The sequence below is a fragment of the Tauraco erythrolophus genome, chromosome 10 (assembly GCF_009769465.1).
Source record: "Tauraco erythrolophus isolate bTauEry1 chromosome 10, bTauEry1.pri, whole genome shotgun sequence".
Taxonomy (NCBI): domain Eukaryota; kingdom Metazoa; phylum Chordata; class Aves; order Musophagiformes; family Musophagidae; genus Tauraco; species Tauraco erythrolophus.
Window position 1 is genome coordinate 6,679,282 of NC_141474.1, and position 12,451 is coordinate 6,691,732.

Sequence of the window (12,451 nt, forward strand, 5' to 3'; positions counted from 1 at the left end):
GAATTAAAGTGAACATGCTAGTTTTAGGTTGCCAGCTCTTTGAAACTTGGTGCTTCCCGTGGTGGTGTGCAATATAGGGATATTGCTGGGAAAGCTGTTGATAAGAGCAGTAGTGAAAATGGATATCTGGTTGTGAAGCCTATCTGTCCTACAACCTTCAGGGCCTGCCAGGGGACGTGCTTCCTGGGCTGTGAAGAACCAATATGGGACACAATCATATATCAGTGATGATATCGATCACTGTCTCCAACCCATTCAGTCAAGGGCACCAGCACCTTTTGCAGATGAAGTGTCGCTTCTGCGCTGGGAGTCTGGGAGGGCGTTGAATGCGCGGCAGTGATTGCGTGCGAGGGGAAGTGACTCTGTTTTAGGGAACGCTGGGCCCACACTCGAACCAATTAGTAGAATGGAGCTGAGCAAAGTACAGGAGGGACCAGACTGATAATAAGCAAAGTGCTCAAATATGGGAAGTTGGGGAAGAAGCCAAATGAAAATGAAATGAAAGGCTAAGGTCCAACTTTGGCAGTCATGTAGAAAGGGTGGGACAGCTGATAATAGGAAAGCCAGCAAGAACACTGGGTCAAAACCCCCATGAGAGAGACTGGAGGAATCTGTGAACAAGCCAAGAGGAGGAAATGATCAAAAAGCGAGTCAGCAAATTGGAGCAGTTGGCTTGCTTACTGCCATAGAGACCTCAGTCTCTCACTGTGACCTCTTTGCTCACTGCATTGTGGTGATGGCCAGCTTGAGAGGTACATGGGACAGTAGGGCTCTAGCTCAGAGAGCAGCAAGGGTCTTCTTGGCAGACCTTTGCATAGGGAGGGACACTTCCCATCAACTTCACTGCTGCAGAGGGGATTTGCTCTATCCTTTGATTCAGGGCCGGTGAGAGTTGTCTTTGGGGATTGCCTTAAACTCCTCTTTTATGAAGGTGAGATCAGAAACCTGTAGCTGAGCCTCTTCCTCTGCAGCTTTTCTCGGCCTTGGAAATTTGTGGAAAGCTCAAGAGAGGAAAACCAACTTCTACGTGCTAATGAACTCTGTAAAGACCACTCAAAGGTAGATGATGAGGTGGAAAACATCCCAAAACCATGAGTCTGCATCTGATACACCAAGAAAGTCATTCTAGATACTCATAGTTCACATGAGGCAGCAGGGATTTCTTTCACAGACACTGTGATCGAGGTGGATATTACATGATCACATTTGGGTGATAACCTCGGCTCTTGCTAGTGGTTCACAGAGGTAAGGCACTTCTCATCCCTCCATTTCCATATCTGTAAAAGAAGGTTAGGGATATACTTTCTTGGTAAATCATCTGAAAATGAGCTTACTACAAAAGGGAGCCTGTACTGCTGGTGGTGAAGAACAGGTCTCTCTTGGAAGCCTGACTTGTGAGATCTCATGGTGAAGCTGTGGCATAGAGTCATGTGTTTGTCTCTCTAATGTGGCTTTCTCTTTTTAAAAGCGCTGTGCAGAATGTGAGACACACTAAATAAAAGTGAATTTAACAGCTATTTTGTATCCTTTGAGGAACATCAGTATTGGCTGAAAGAGAGAAAAAGATCTTTTTTGTTGGGTCTGGAATGGATCTGCTTTTATTGGAGGACTCTATGACCGCTTTTGTTGATATTTCCTCTGATAGCTTTTACCTGACTTGTTTTCAAAATCCTTGTTGATTTTTTTTCAGTCTTCAAAAACTGCATTTCCTTGCTGAAATTCAAGTTTGGAGTCTGGAAAAATGTCCAAAGTGATTTTGCAGATGGCTTGCTGCGATGTAGAAGTCCCAGAAATAGGACATTCTTGCAGGGAAGTCACCTTTTTATTTCCAGGAGGGCTGAGAATTTATTTTAAACAATGCCATTTTCTTTTCAATTACAGACGTTTTTGTGGGAAAAAAATTGCAGCAGTCTCTAAGAAAGAGCACGTGATTACAATTAAAGGATGTGTTGTGCTGTATCAGAAGGTAGCATTTAAACCGGGGAAAGACTGAATATTGACTATAACTCATTGTAATTATACCATCTATTTCAAACATGTAAATATGTTTGGTAGCACTTACATGTTTATGTCAGCTATTGGGAAAAGCCGTTTCCCTTTTTGGTAAACTTCTGATGGTAGGAATTTTGTTACTTGCATTTGAATAAGCAACAAACACCAAGTTTGGACGCAAAAAATTTTTGCATGAACAGAAGTTGATCCCCTCTCCTGCAGTTGGAGTATTTTACCTGCGTTCAGGTGGTTTGTAATAATTTAATGAATAGCAAATACTAATAAGCAATGCAATGATTAAGACAAGCATTTCTTAATAGAATAGACTCTGACCACGGTAAAGTCGCTGTGACGCAGGAGATGGAACATGAGGCTGGGAATGGGGTGAGTGGGAATCCATTTCTGGCTCTTCTCACCTCCCACCTTACCTGGGATCAGCGATATTTGGCTCGTTTTGAAAGGGCTTTGAGATCTACAGGTTGAGATCACTCCAGCAGACACAGGTATTTTGCTGAAGTCTAACACACAAAGCCTGCAAAAACTCGAACGCTGATTTAACCTGGCACCATGAGTGAAGCCATGTCTCTGCGAAAATTGATGAGAAAACTCCCTTTGCTTCTGGGGACTGGGATCCTTCGCCAGGGGAAATCATTCTGAGCCTATTTCCCTTCCCTTTGACATTTTCTGTCTTATCAGAAGCCAAAGGAGTAAGGAAGCAGGTTAATGACTAAATTGACAAAATAAACAATCAGTTCAAAGCAGCTACGCAACATTTCTGGGAAAATTTAAGAATCTCCCCTGAAAACCAGTTAGGAATGTAAACTCCGCCACACTTCAACCCAAGAGAGACCATCTGTATGGAGCTCGTTGTGTTACGGGGACTGCGGTTGGCTGGGAAATAGGAAGGGCTTTGGTTTTTCCATGGAATATGTTAGAAGAAAATCGCAGGAGAGGGAGGAAAATGAACTCGGTCGTGGTGAACGGAGAAGGGCATTGCCACAGAGGGGTCTCAGGTAAAGCCCATCCAACGGTGTTATGGACAATCTGTACACTGACTCTGGGACGTCAGATTTTGGACAGCAAAGCAAGAGGGTCCGTGGCTCTCCTGATCGAAAAGAAAATGTTTAAGTAGTCCCAGGCCAGGAGATCGCTTTTCATCCTGTTGTGGCGTGAGCGTTGAGCAACGGTGATGGGCAGATGCTTCCCTCACGCTCAGAGAAGTAGAGTGTGTTTGGCCTTGGTTTTCACAGGCTCCGCTTTGCCACAGTAATGGCGCATTAAGAACAGCTTGATTTTCATTTAATAAATAATGGGAATTATGCTGCGACGGAGCCAAGATTTTAAACAAGAGGCTCCCGTAAACGTTTTCTTCAGGAATCTGCGATAAACCAAAGATAGCGTTAGGCGTACTCGGAGGGAGTGGGGACGCCAGACTTGGAATCTGTCCATCTGCTTCCCCATTGAAACAAAACCACTTTATAACAACCACAGAGGAGAGGAAGCGATGCAGCTTGGCACGTACACTTACATGATGTGCGGTGGAAATGTTTATTCTTTATTTCAGAAAGATTTAGTGAGTGTAGAGATAATAGAGCATAGCGCTCGCTCGTGTCTTGGGGAAGGAGGGGTGATGGTGTTTGGGTTTTAAGGGAGTCCAGTGTCGGCTCCCATGGGGAATATTTTCCGTAATACCTATTGCAATCTCATGCACTTGGAAGGCAGGAGTAGATGGAGGAATGAAATGTGCTTTTGAGGAGAGGTGTTGTAAAGGCCCCAGGATTAGTTATCTCTGACAGGAAGGATTTTACAGACTCCAGCAGATGGCAGAAGCAGAGTCCTGGGCATTTCTGCGTTGACCCAATGGCTCCTCCAAGGCCCCGTGCTGGGATGCCTCCTCGGAGCAGCTCGGATCGCTCTGCCCCTCTCCCTGTGAGATGCTGGGGGGCTGCCTGGGGTTCACCGACCCCACAGACAACTCGTGTTGCCCCAACACGTGCCTTGTACTCTGCCCATGCCAGCTCCCCCAGGGGTCTTCTGGCTCCTTCTCCCTCATGTCTACCTGATGTGCCAAGGCATCGTGTCATGGCTTGGGAAGCAGAGGAAGGATGTGCAACACAAGAGCCCACGAGGTCAGCAGGCCACCATGTCCTGTGGTCCCCAGCGTCTCTGTCTGTCCCCCTCTGGCAGCCACTGCTCCCTCTTCTACTGTGTGTTCAGCTCTGTGGTGCTGCCTCTCCTCGGAGCCACTCAAAATCAAACCCCAAAGACTCCGGACTGACCTCTGGGGATGGGAGAGTCCCTGCCAGAATTTGAGACAGAGTATGTCTAGACTCGGTGTGTGAGCAAGCGAGCGAAGGGATGACTAAGTGTCTGAAAGTTTGGACCTTTGGAGAGGAGTCCCTCGACTCCTTGTTTCTTGGATAAAGTTTCACATCCTGTGGAGCCGTGGAGATAAAGGATATTTTTCTCCTTTTTTTTTTCCTTTTCAAAAAAGTGAAAAATAGATAGATAACGTCTCAGGCGAGAAAGCAGAAACCTTTGAAAAATTTTGGCAAATGGAGAAACACAAAGAACGCGTTGAGTGAAACATTTCTTAGCGACAAAAATCAAAACATCTCACTCCGCCTTCAACCACTTTAAAACATTTTAATGGTTCGAAAGGAAATTTCAAAATGAAAAGCCATGTTTTGCTTAAAACACTGGAAAGCGTTTCATGAAAAATGAAGAGTGGAAGCAAAACAATTGCTTTATTTTTTTTTTTTTCCTCTTCGCAATCAGCCTGATGGCTCTTTCCCCAGAGCTGAGGTCAGGGACCACCTTCCCCTGCATTACCAGGGCCCGGAGCTGGCAACCCTCGGATGTGGGAAAGGGACGATCCAAAGAAACCATCTCCCACGCAAGAAATTCTTATATCGCCATAACTATTTTATTTATTCTTTTTTAAGAACCAAACTTGCAGGCAAGCCCTGCCCCAGAGCCATCCCTGCTCACCAGCTGATGCCTACAGAGGCCTTTTTGGCCACCGGACAGCCTCAGATCCCAGGGAAGAGGTCAGGGAAGAGGAAGGAGCGGAACGGCAGCATGAGGCGGCGGCGGTGGCTGAGGTGAGAGGGAAGGCTCTCGCAGGGGAGGTGGAAGGCGGGCCGGGGCCTGAGCTGGAGCCGAGCGGAGACGCGCCGGGGGCCCGCCAGGCCGAACCGGCGCAGGCCGTCGCGCCGCGCTGCCCCGTCCCCGCCGCCGGCGGCCGAGGCCGCTTTAAGGCGCGGGCGGGGCGCGGCCCCCGGCCCACCTCTGAACCCGGAGATTGACGGGCGGCCGCGGAGGAGGCGGGGCGGCCCGCGGGGGCCGCCCTTCCCGCCGCCGCCGCCAATGGAGCCGGGGGGGCGGGGAGGCGCCGCTGCCCCTTCCTCCCCCCGCCCCCCGGGCTCCTCCGTGCCAGTTTGAGGAGTCCGGAGCCGAACAAAAGCAGGCGGCGAGGGCCGGGAGCGGTGCGCGCAGGCCCGGCGGAGGGGGGGCCCCCGCTGCCGGCTGCGGAGCGGTGCGGGCCGCCAGCCAGCCCCGAGCCCGGCCCGAGGGTGGGGGAAAGTTTGGAGCCCTCCCCCCGGAGCGCGGGGGCTCCGCCGCGCTCCGGCTCCGGCGCTGCCATCGCGGGCGGCCGCCCCGCTCCGCCCTGCCGCGGCCGCTGCTGCTGCCGCCGCCGCTTCCCCGGGCGCAGCCCCTGCCCCGCCGGGCCGCCCGCTGCCTCCCCGGTCGCGGGGCTGAGCTGCCCTGCTTTTGGAGTCGCCGCCGTTTCCCCTCCCTTCCCCGGAACCCCCCCCCCTCTCCCTCCCTCCTCCCTCCTCCTTCCCTCCCTCCCTCCTCCCTCCCTCCTCCTCCAGCAGCCAAAGGGATTTTTTTTTTCCCCTTTCTTTTCTCTCTCTCTTTTTTTTTTTTTTTTTTGCATTTTTTTCCCTCCTCCTCCTCCTCTTCCTCCCCGCCGCGGAGCCGGGCGCCAGCGTGAAGGATAAATAAAAAGCGAAGAGGAAGAGGCTGGGGAGGAGGAGGAGGAGGAGGGGGGGGAGGAAAGAAGAAGAAGAAAGCGAGCAAGAAAAGAAAGCGAGGAGCCAGGCGGCCAGCCCAGCCGCGCCGCTCCCGGCAGCCAGGGCAGGAGGAGGCGGCGGCGGCGGAGCGGGGGCCGGGGGCCGGCGATGGATGACCAGCCGCGGCTGATGCACACGCACAGCGGGGTGGGGATGCCGGGGCACCCGGGCCTGTCCCAGCACATGCAGGATGGACCAGGCGGGGCGGAGGGGGAGGCAGGCAGGAAGCAGGACATCGGAGACATCTTACAGCAGATCATGACCATCACGGACCAGAGTTTGGACGAAGCGCAGGCCAGGTGAGAGCGGCGGCGGCCCGTCTCCGGCCGGCGGGGAGTTTTTTGGGGGGTGGGAGTGGGGGGGCAGGTGCCGGGGAAGTTTCCCCCGTGCCCCGGCCCGGCCTTTGTTGTCCGGCGGGGGGAGCGCGCCCGGCCGCGGATCGCAGCGGCGGGGACGGGGGCTTCCTGCTGCCGAGAAATCTGGGGAGGAAGGGGGGGGGGGGAGTGGTGGTGGTGTAAAAAAAGGGGGGACGGGTTATTTTTTTTTGCCTTTCTTTTTTTTTTTCTCCCCCCTCCCAACTTCGTGGTGGTTTCCGGGGGTCGCAGCGCCCGTCGCCCGCGCCCCCCAGCTCCCCCATCGCGCCTGCCCCCGACCCCATCCCCATCGAGGGTCCCAAACTCGGGCTCGGCCGGGCAGGCCGCCTGGCTTTTCCCAGCCTTTTTGGGGTGGGGGTTAATTCCGGAGGCAGATGGCTGTTGGAGCAGGCTGGGGCATGCGGGGGGCTCTTGCTTTGGGCCCCTCCGAAAGAGGCACAAAGTGCTGCTCCTTTTTTTTTTAGGGGCGATAATAATGTTCTTTTCTAGGGCCCTGTAGCGGTGTTATTTTAAAGGCCATGTTTTTGCGCTTGGAGGATGCACATAAAGCTTTCCTTTTTTTTTTTTTTACTTCTTAATTGCAGAGGTATTTAAAAAGGGAAAAAAAAAAAAAAGGTTGTAAAAAGCCGGTGACCGAATTGCCCCTGGCTTCAAGAAGTGCAAACCTAATACAGACCTTCAAAGGCGCTAGCAGAAGTTAAGGGAGGGAAAAATATAATCCCCAAATTGAAGGCACAGTTGAAGGGATTAAAAAGAAAAAAAAACACAAAAAGTTGCCCTGAATTACTTGGGGTACACTTGAAATTTCTTCTGGGCTGCAGAGCTGCTAGGTGTGGTGTCCTTCCCCCTGGCATTTGTGCCCCGAGCTGGAGCAGATTGCTAGAATACATTGTTCCTGGAAAAACGCTCGGCACAGCCCCGAAACTCGCTGAGTAAGAACTTCCAGGAGGATAAAAGTACCCCCAAACCTCGGTTTACAGCATCCCTGCCTCCCCAGCTTGTATAAAGCTTCTGCTTACCGAAAAGGCTTGTTACTGGGCTGATCTTATTAATTTTCTTATGTTCTTACAGAGGCAGAGTAGCTGGGAGGAGGAGGAGGAAATCATGCACTTTCTCCCCGGCCAGACCCGGGGTGGTGAGGGGAATCTTCCTTTGGAAAGTTGCAGGAATTGTGTGTGTTCCTGCCTGGATAATTTACTGTAGTTAATCAAATCAATAAAACCAAAGCAGAACAGAGCTCTGAGAAGGCTTTATGGGTTTGCCTTGCTGGACTATTTCAGCTGCTTCCTCACAGTACATTTTTTTATTATTTTTAATGCTTAGCAGCCAAACATACTGTATTTATCAGTGATGTTTGGCTTTGCATTTCCTCCATCCATCCTACTATTGCACGGTTGTTTTGCTGCCTTTTTTTTTTTTAAATTAAGTTTTGGGAAGATGCGGAGTGCCAGAATTATTTGTAAGAGGGCCCCTACAGCATGTGTACGTGATTTGTGTATACCCAAATGTCTGCACCCATCTGGGTGTACTGATAAGGGGATGCTGTGGTTCTGTGAGAGTATATACCTTTGAGAGACTTCATCAGATATATAAATCTTTTTAACATGTTGTGGGTGGTGGGGTAAGTAGTGTGAATGTTTGCCAGATGTTCACATTGTCTTTTGCATGTAATTTCGGTTGGTAAACAGAAATCCCGTAACCAGCGCCTGATAGCAACAGCCCTTTGTACAACGAAACCCTCGGCTAAAGAGAAAAAAATAAAAACATACTGTTTCTTCGCCTCAGCAGGCACATGGTGGGTTCTAAAACCAGCTAATTAAAACCACCCACCCCCCTGCCCCCCACCACCAAACTCTCTTCTCGAAACCCGCAGGAGAAGGGTCAGCTCCGAAATAACAGCAGCCGAAGAAAGGCGTTGAACAGCACGTCCTCCCCTTCCCAGAAGCAGCTGGCTGTTTTGAAATCTGTTTACTGTCCCAGTTGTAAAGAATTAAATTTTAACACCTGCAAATAAGCTGGGTGTAAGTAGCACGGAGGCAGAGAGGTGGGTTTCTCTCTCCATACGTGTGTGTATGTCTCTGTGCTCCAAGTTGGGTGCTGAAATTCTCCGAATTGATGGCTCTAAGCAGAGGATGTTTCCAGCGCTGGGGCAAGGAGGGCTTTATTTCTCCTCTGCCTTGCAGGATGATCCTAATAAAGCACAGGGCTGGGTTTAATATCAGAGGTGAGGGACGGAGAGAACCCAGTGCTCTCCCAGTGTTGAATAGTTGAACTGAACTTGGCTCCCAAAAGCTGCTGGCTTCGGCTCGGTGCATCGCCTGGCTCGTCCCGGCGCTGGGAGCCGCTCGGCGGTAAAGGCGATTTTCAAGCTGTTCCTAAACTGGCGTAACTCGTCCTCTGCGATGGGTAGGTGGCTGTTTGCAGCTCAAATCTTGGCTGGGATGGTGATGGGGCCAAGGGGGCTCAAACGTGTTCCCCCCCCACCTCCAGCACGCACATGCCAGCCGGCGCGAATTTGGAAAGTTGTTCCTTGTGGTGACATCCTCACCCTCCTCTCTTTTTTCTTTTCTCTCCAGGAAACACGCTTTAAACTGCCACAGGATGAAGCCAGCCCTTTTTAACGTCTTGTGCGAAATCAAAGAAAAAACAGGTAGGAAATCAATGCTGTTGGTTCTGTATTTTTTTTCTTTTTGCTCTTCAAGGGTTTTATTCCACCAAGTTTGTGGCCCCTCCTCCCCGTGAGCAGTATTTAAGTGGGGGAGAAATAACTCGCTGGTATTTAATGCTTCTGGCAGTGGACTTGCATGATGTGGTTTGTGTCTGGAAGGGAAAATATCGTGGTTTAATTTCTATTGTATAGCCTCTTTTTATTTATTGCTTTTTCTGGGGAGAAGGAAGAAATCAAAACCCTTGCAATTTCTCTTTTGCTCTAGTTTCTTCTTTAAGACATGGCACTGTTTAAAAAAAATAATAAATCTGAGTAGAAAGTCGGGCGGGAAAAAACCCAACACAAGGAAATTGTGCAGTTTTACTGCTATTACTGTTCAGGTAAACGTAAAGGTTTCTTACTTTTTTTCTAAAGAAAGGGTTAAAATGCTCTTGTCTGCCAATCACCCAGGCTAGCTCAAGTAAGAGCGAGTTGTCAGTTGCCTTTAGTGAAAGCAATATATTAGATTGTTAGTTACTTTAGGGTACTGTTGTTTTATGGCATGGGGTGTTCTCGGGCTTCTAAAGAAGCTAATGGCATGAGAGCGTTGGTTCTGCCGTTTCCCACTTTCCAGACCTCCTACCATGTACTAACACACTTATAACACATCCCAGGGGGGCATTTAAATTTTAAAAGCAACAATTAAAAAATAGCAGTCATCAATCAAGGGTGATCTTAAACAACAGATGCTCAGGGAAGGACATTTAGCAACATGCACCACTTATTTATTTATTTGTTGGAATCTCTTTTTTTTTTTTTCCTCTCCTTTCTAATTAAAAAATGGGGGGAACGATGGAAATTCGGTGTGGGAGGGGGGTTTCATCTCTGCTGTCGGCTTTCTGAGCTGGCGAGCGGCGACCGGCGGGCTTTTCCATGCTGATCCAGCTGCCTTGTTTTAGCACGCTGCAAAGTACTTGACTTCTTCCCCCCCCTCCCCTTTTACAACAAGGACTGTAACAGTCAATAATTCATATCTAAACCATATAAGCAAGGGCATGACATGAATGAAAGTGACAATAAATATGATTGCACACTCGGTTGATATACATTGATAGTTACACATAAAAGGGGAACAGCTTTTGGAAACCTGAATCTGGATCCTTTTTTTTTTTTTTCTTTCTTAAATAATATATAAAACCTCCTAGTGTGAGCAGCTGATTGAAAATACAATTGCTTGACTCTTACAATATATATAAAATGACTAAGGGGGCCCTTTGTTAAGCGTTGTTTGTGCAGCGTGTAGCCCAGACAAAGCACCTACCGATGGCATTCGGCTCTCTGAAGTCCTTGCGGCTGCGTGGCCGGGTCTGACCCTACGGAGAGGTCCTTCCTTCTGCAGTTTCCCGTAACATCAAGCGGTGGGTTCGGTACGGGAACCTCCACAGAGTTCGTATGATGTAACGAGAGGGAGTCTGCTTAGAGATAAATTTTAGAGGTGGTTTTATAGTCTTTCCCTGTGTGCCACCCCAAGAAAAGGAGCCACCGAGTTCCTTTCCTTCCTCTCTTTTTCTCCATCTTTTTTCTGTGAGCCAAAGAAAATGTTTTACTGTGTTTTCTCTGCCTTTATTTGATGCTGCTGATGTTGTCCGTGTGGGGGTACTTTTTGGCAGGGTAACCGATTAATCCCAGCTCGGCTTTGCCGTCAGTGCAGTCACAGAGTTAGGGGATGTGGAATCTGCTAGGACCAAACCTGGTGGGAGATCCAAGCGATCTCCTGCATCCTCGTGGATGCCACGGGGTCCTGGCGAGGGGTGGGGAGTGGTATGTACCCATAGTGACTGGGGGGGATAATTCCTGTCTGCTAAGGAAAATTGAGAGGTGGTATAGGGCAAAGCTTGCTGCTGGAAATAAAGGATATTCAGGTGTGGACTGGGGCTGTCTTATGTTTGTGTTTTATTGGTTGCTGTTGTGCCTGGTTTGCTTGGCTGCGGGGCCGCTGTACGGAGGTCTCCAAAGAGGCTGAATTGAGATGGCTTTGGGAGTGTGTTTATCTACCCTCGGAGAGGTTTACGGTGAATTATTTTACTTTGCAAATTCAAAGACCTCCTTCCCTCTCCCCCGTCCGCATCCCCAAAAGTCACACTTTGTGAGGAAGCAAATGGCCAGATGGTTTTGGTTCGTTTATTTATTTATTTTTAATTATTGCTTTGTGGGCCCAAAGCTAGGAGGAAGTTAGCCTTGTGTTGTTTTTTTTTTTTCTGGGGCCGAGGGTGCTGCCTGCTTCTGTTTGCTTACTTCTTCCTTGTGGGCAGCAGTGTGAAAGTTGAGCCAACTTCTCTCTTCCCACTTTCCGTTTTGGGTTTGTGTTGTGTTTTTTTTTTTTTTTCCGCTTCCCAGATTTTTGCATGTGTCGCGCTTGAAATCCTAGTGATTGTTTGTGGTCACTGGTGGGTGTTTGAAAGTGCGTGCGTACATCTTCCCCCCGGCGTTATGATGTGCAGAAAATGTGCGTTCGGTTACCCCGCTGCCTGATTTAAGTGACTCCAGAGCCTTACGGAGACTTTACCACCGTCTCTCGCAACATTATGGCTAATATTTCATAGCGTTAACGTTGTCTTGAGCAAACCCAAAGTGTCCATAAAGTTCTTGGAAAAAGAGGTCGTCTGTATTGGCCGAAGAGTTCCCTTTTGCACTTGGGCTCTTCAGTTATTTTAAAGTATTTATAAACACTTTTAAAAATAATAATAATAATAACAATAAAGAAAGCTCGCTGGGTTGTCTTTTGTCTGCAACCTGGAAATTGCCGCTTTTGGGGTGGTGTCTGCTTAACAGTAACAAAAGTTGAGACGTTTGATCCGAGCAGGAGCACGTAGGGGGAAAAAAATTGCCGCTTAAATATACGTATAAGTTGTCAGCGTTCATTTGGTGTGTTTTCACTTGCTGTTGGTCGCTTTGTTGCGAGGGAAGGGGCAGGACTGCCTTCAAATGGCTGGCTGGCTTTTTGGAATAATAATTATGGAAATGGGAGGCATTGTTGTCCTAAATACAATTGATTCCTCCGTCAATAGGGATTGGAATCGGAAATTACATTGCTGATTTATAAAAAGTTTGAAGGTGGGGGTAGGGACTTTATGGCTTATAGTCTTTATGGCTTCCCCCCCTTGTTTTTTTTTCCTCTCTCTTGATATGTTGTGTTTTTTTTTTTTTTTTAAGCTGTTCTCTGCATGAGCAGAATAGCTAAGCAGAAGAATCAGGCAAGGCGTACGCAGACATGAGGTCCTTGGATGGCAAACTGGAAAATATCTGCTGTCAAAATGCAGGAGCATCTATTTCAGCTGTGAGCCTTTCCCAACTCCCAT

General features: G+C 48.9%; 1 protein-coding gene across 5 annotated transcripts in view; it reads left to right on the forward strand.

The window, feature by feature from the left end:
- The first annotated feature begins 6,179 nt into the window (after positions 1-6,179).
- The window catches only part of PBX1 (PBX homeobox 1), a 130,071-nt gene continuing 123,799 nt past the window's right edge, over positions 6,180-12,451 (forward strand). For all 5 annotated transcript variants that reach the window (XM_086617203.1, XM_086617204.1, XM_086617205.1 and 2 more), the window contains exons 1-2: positions 6,180-6,370; positions 9,022-9,095. In XM_086617203.1, the coding sequence (XP_086473329.1) occupies positions 6,180-6,370; positions 9,022-9,095 (265 nt within the window). The remainder of the gene's footprint in view (positions 6,371-9,021; positions 9,096-12,451) is intronic.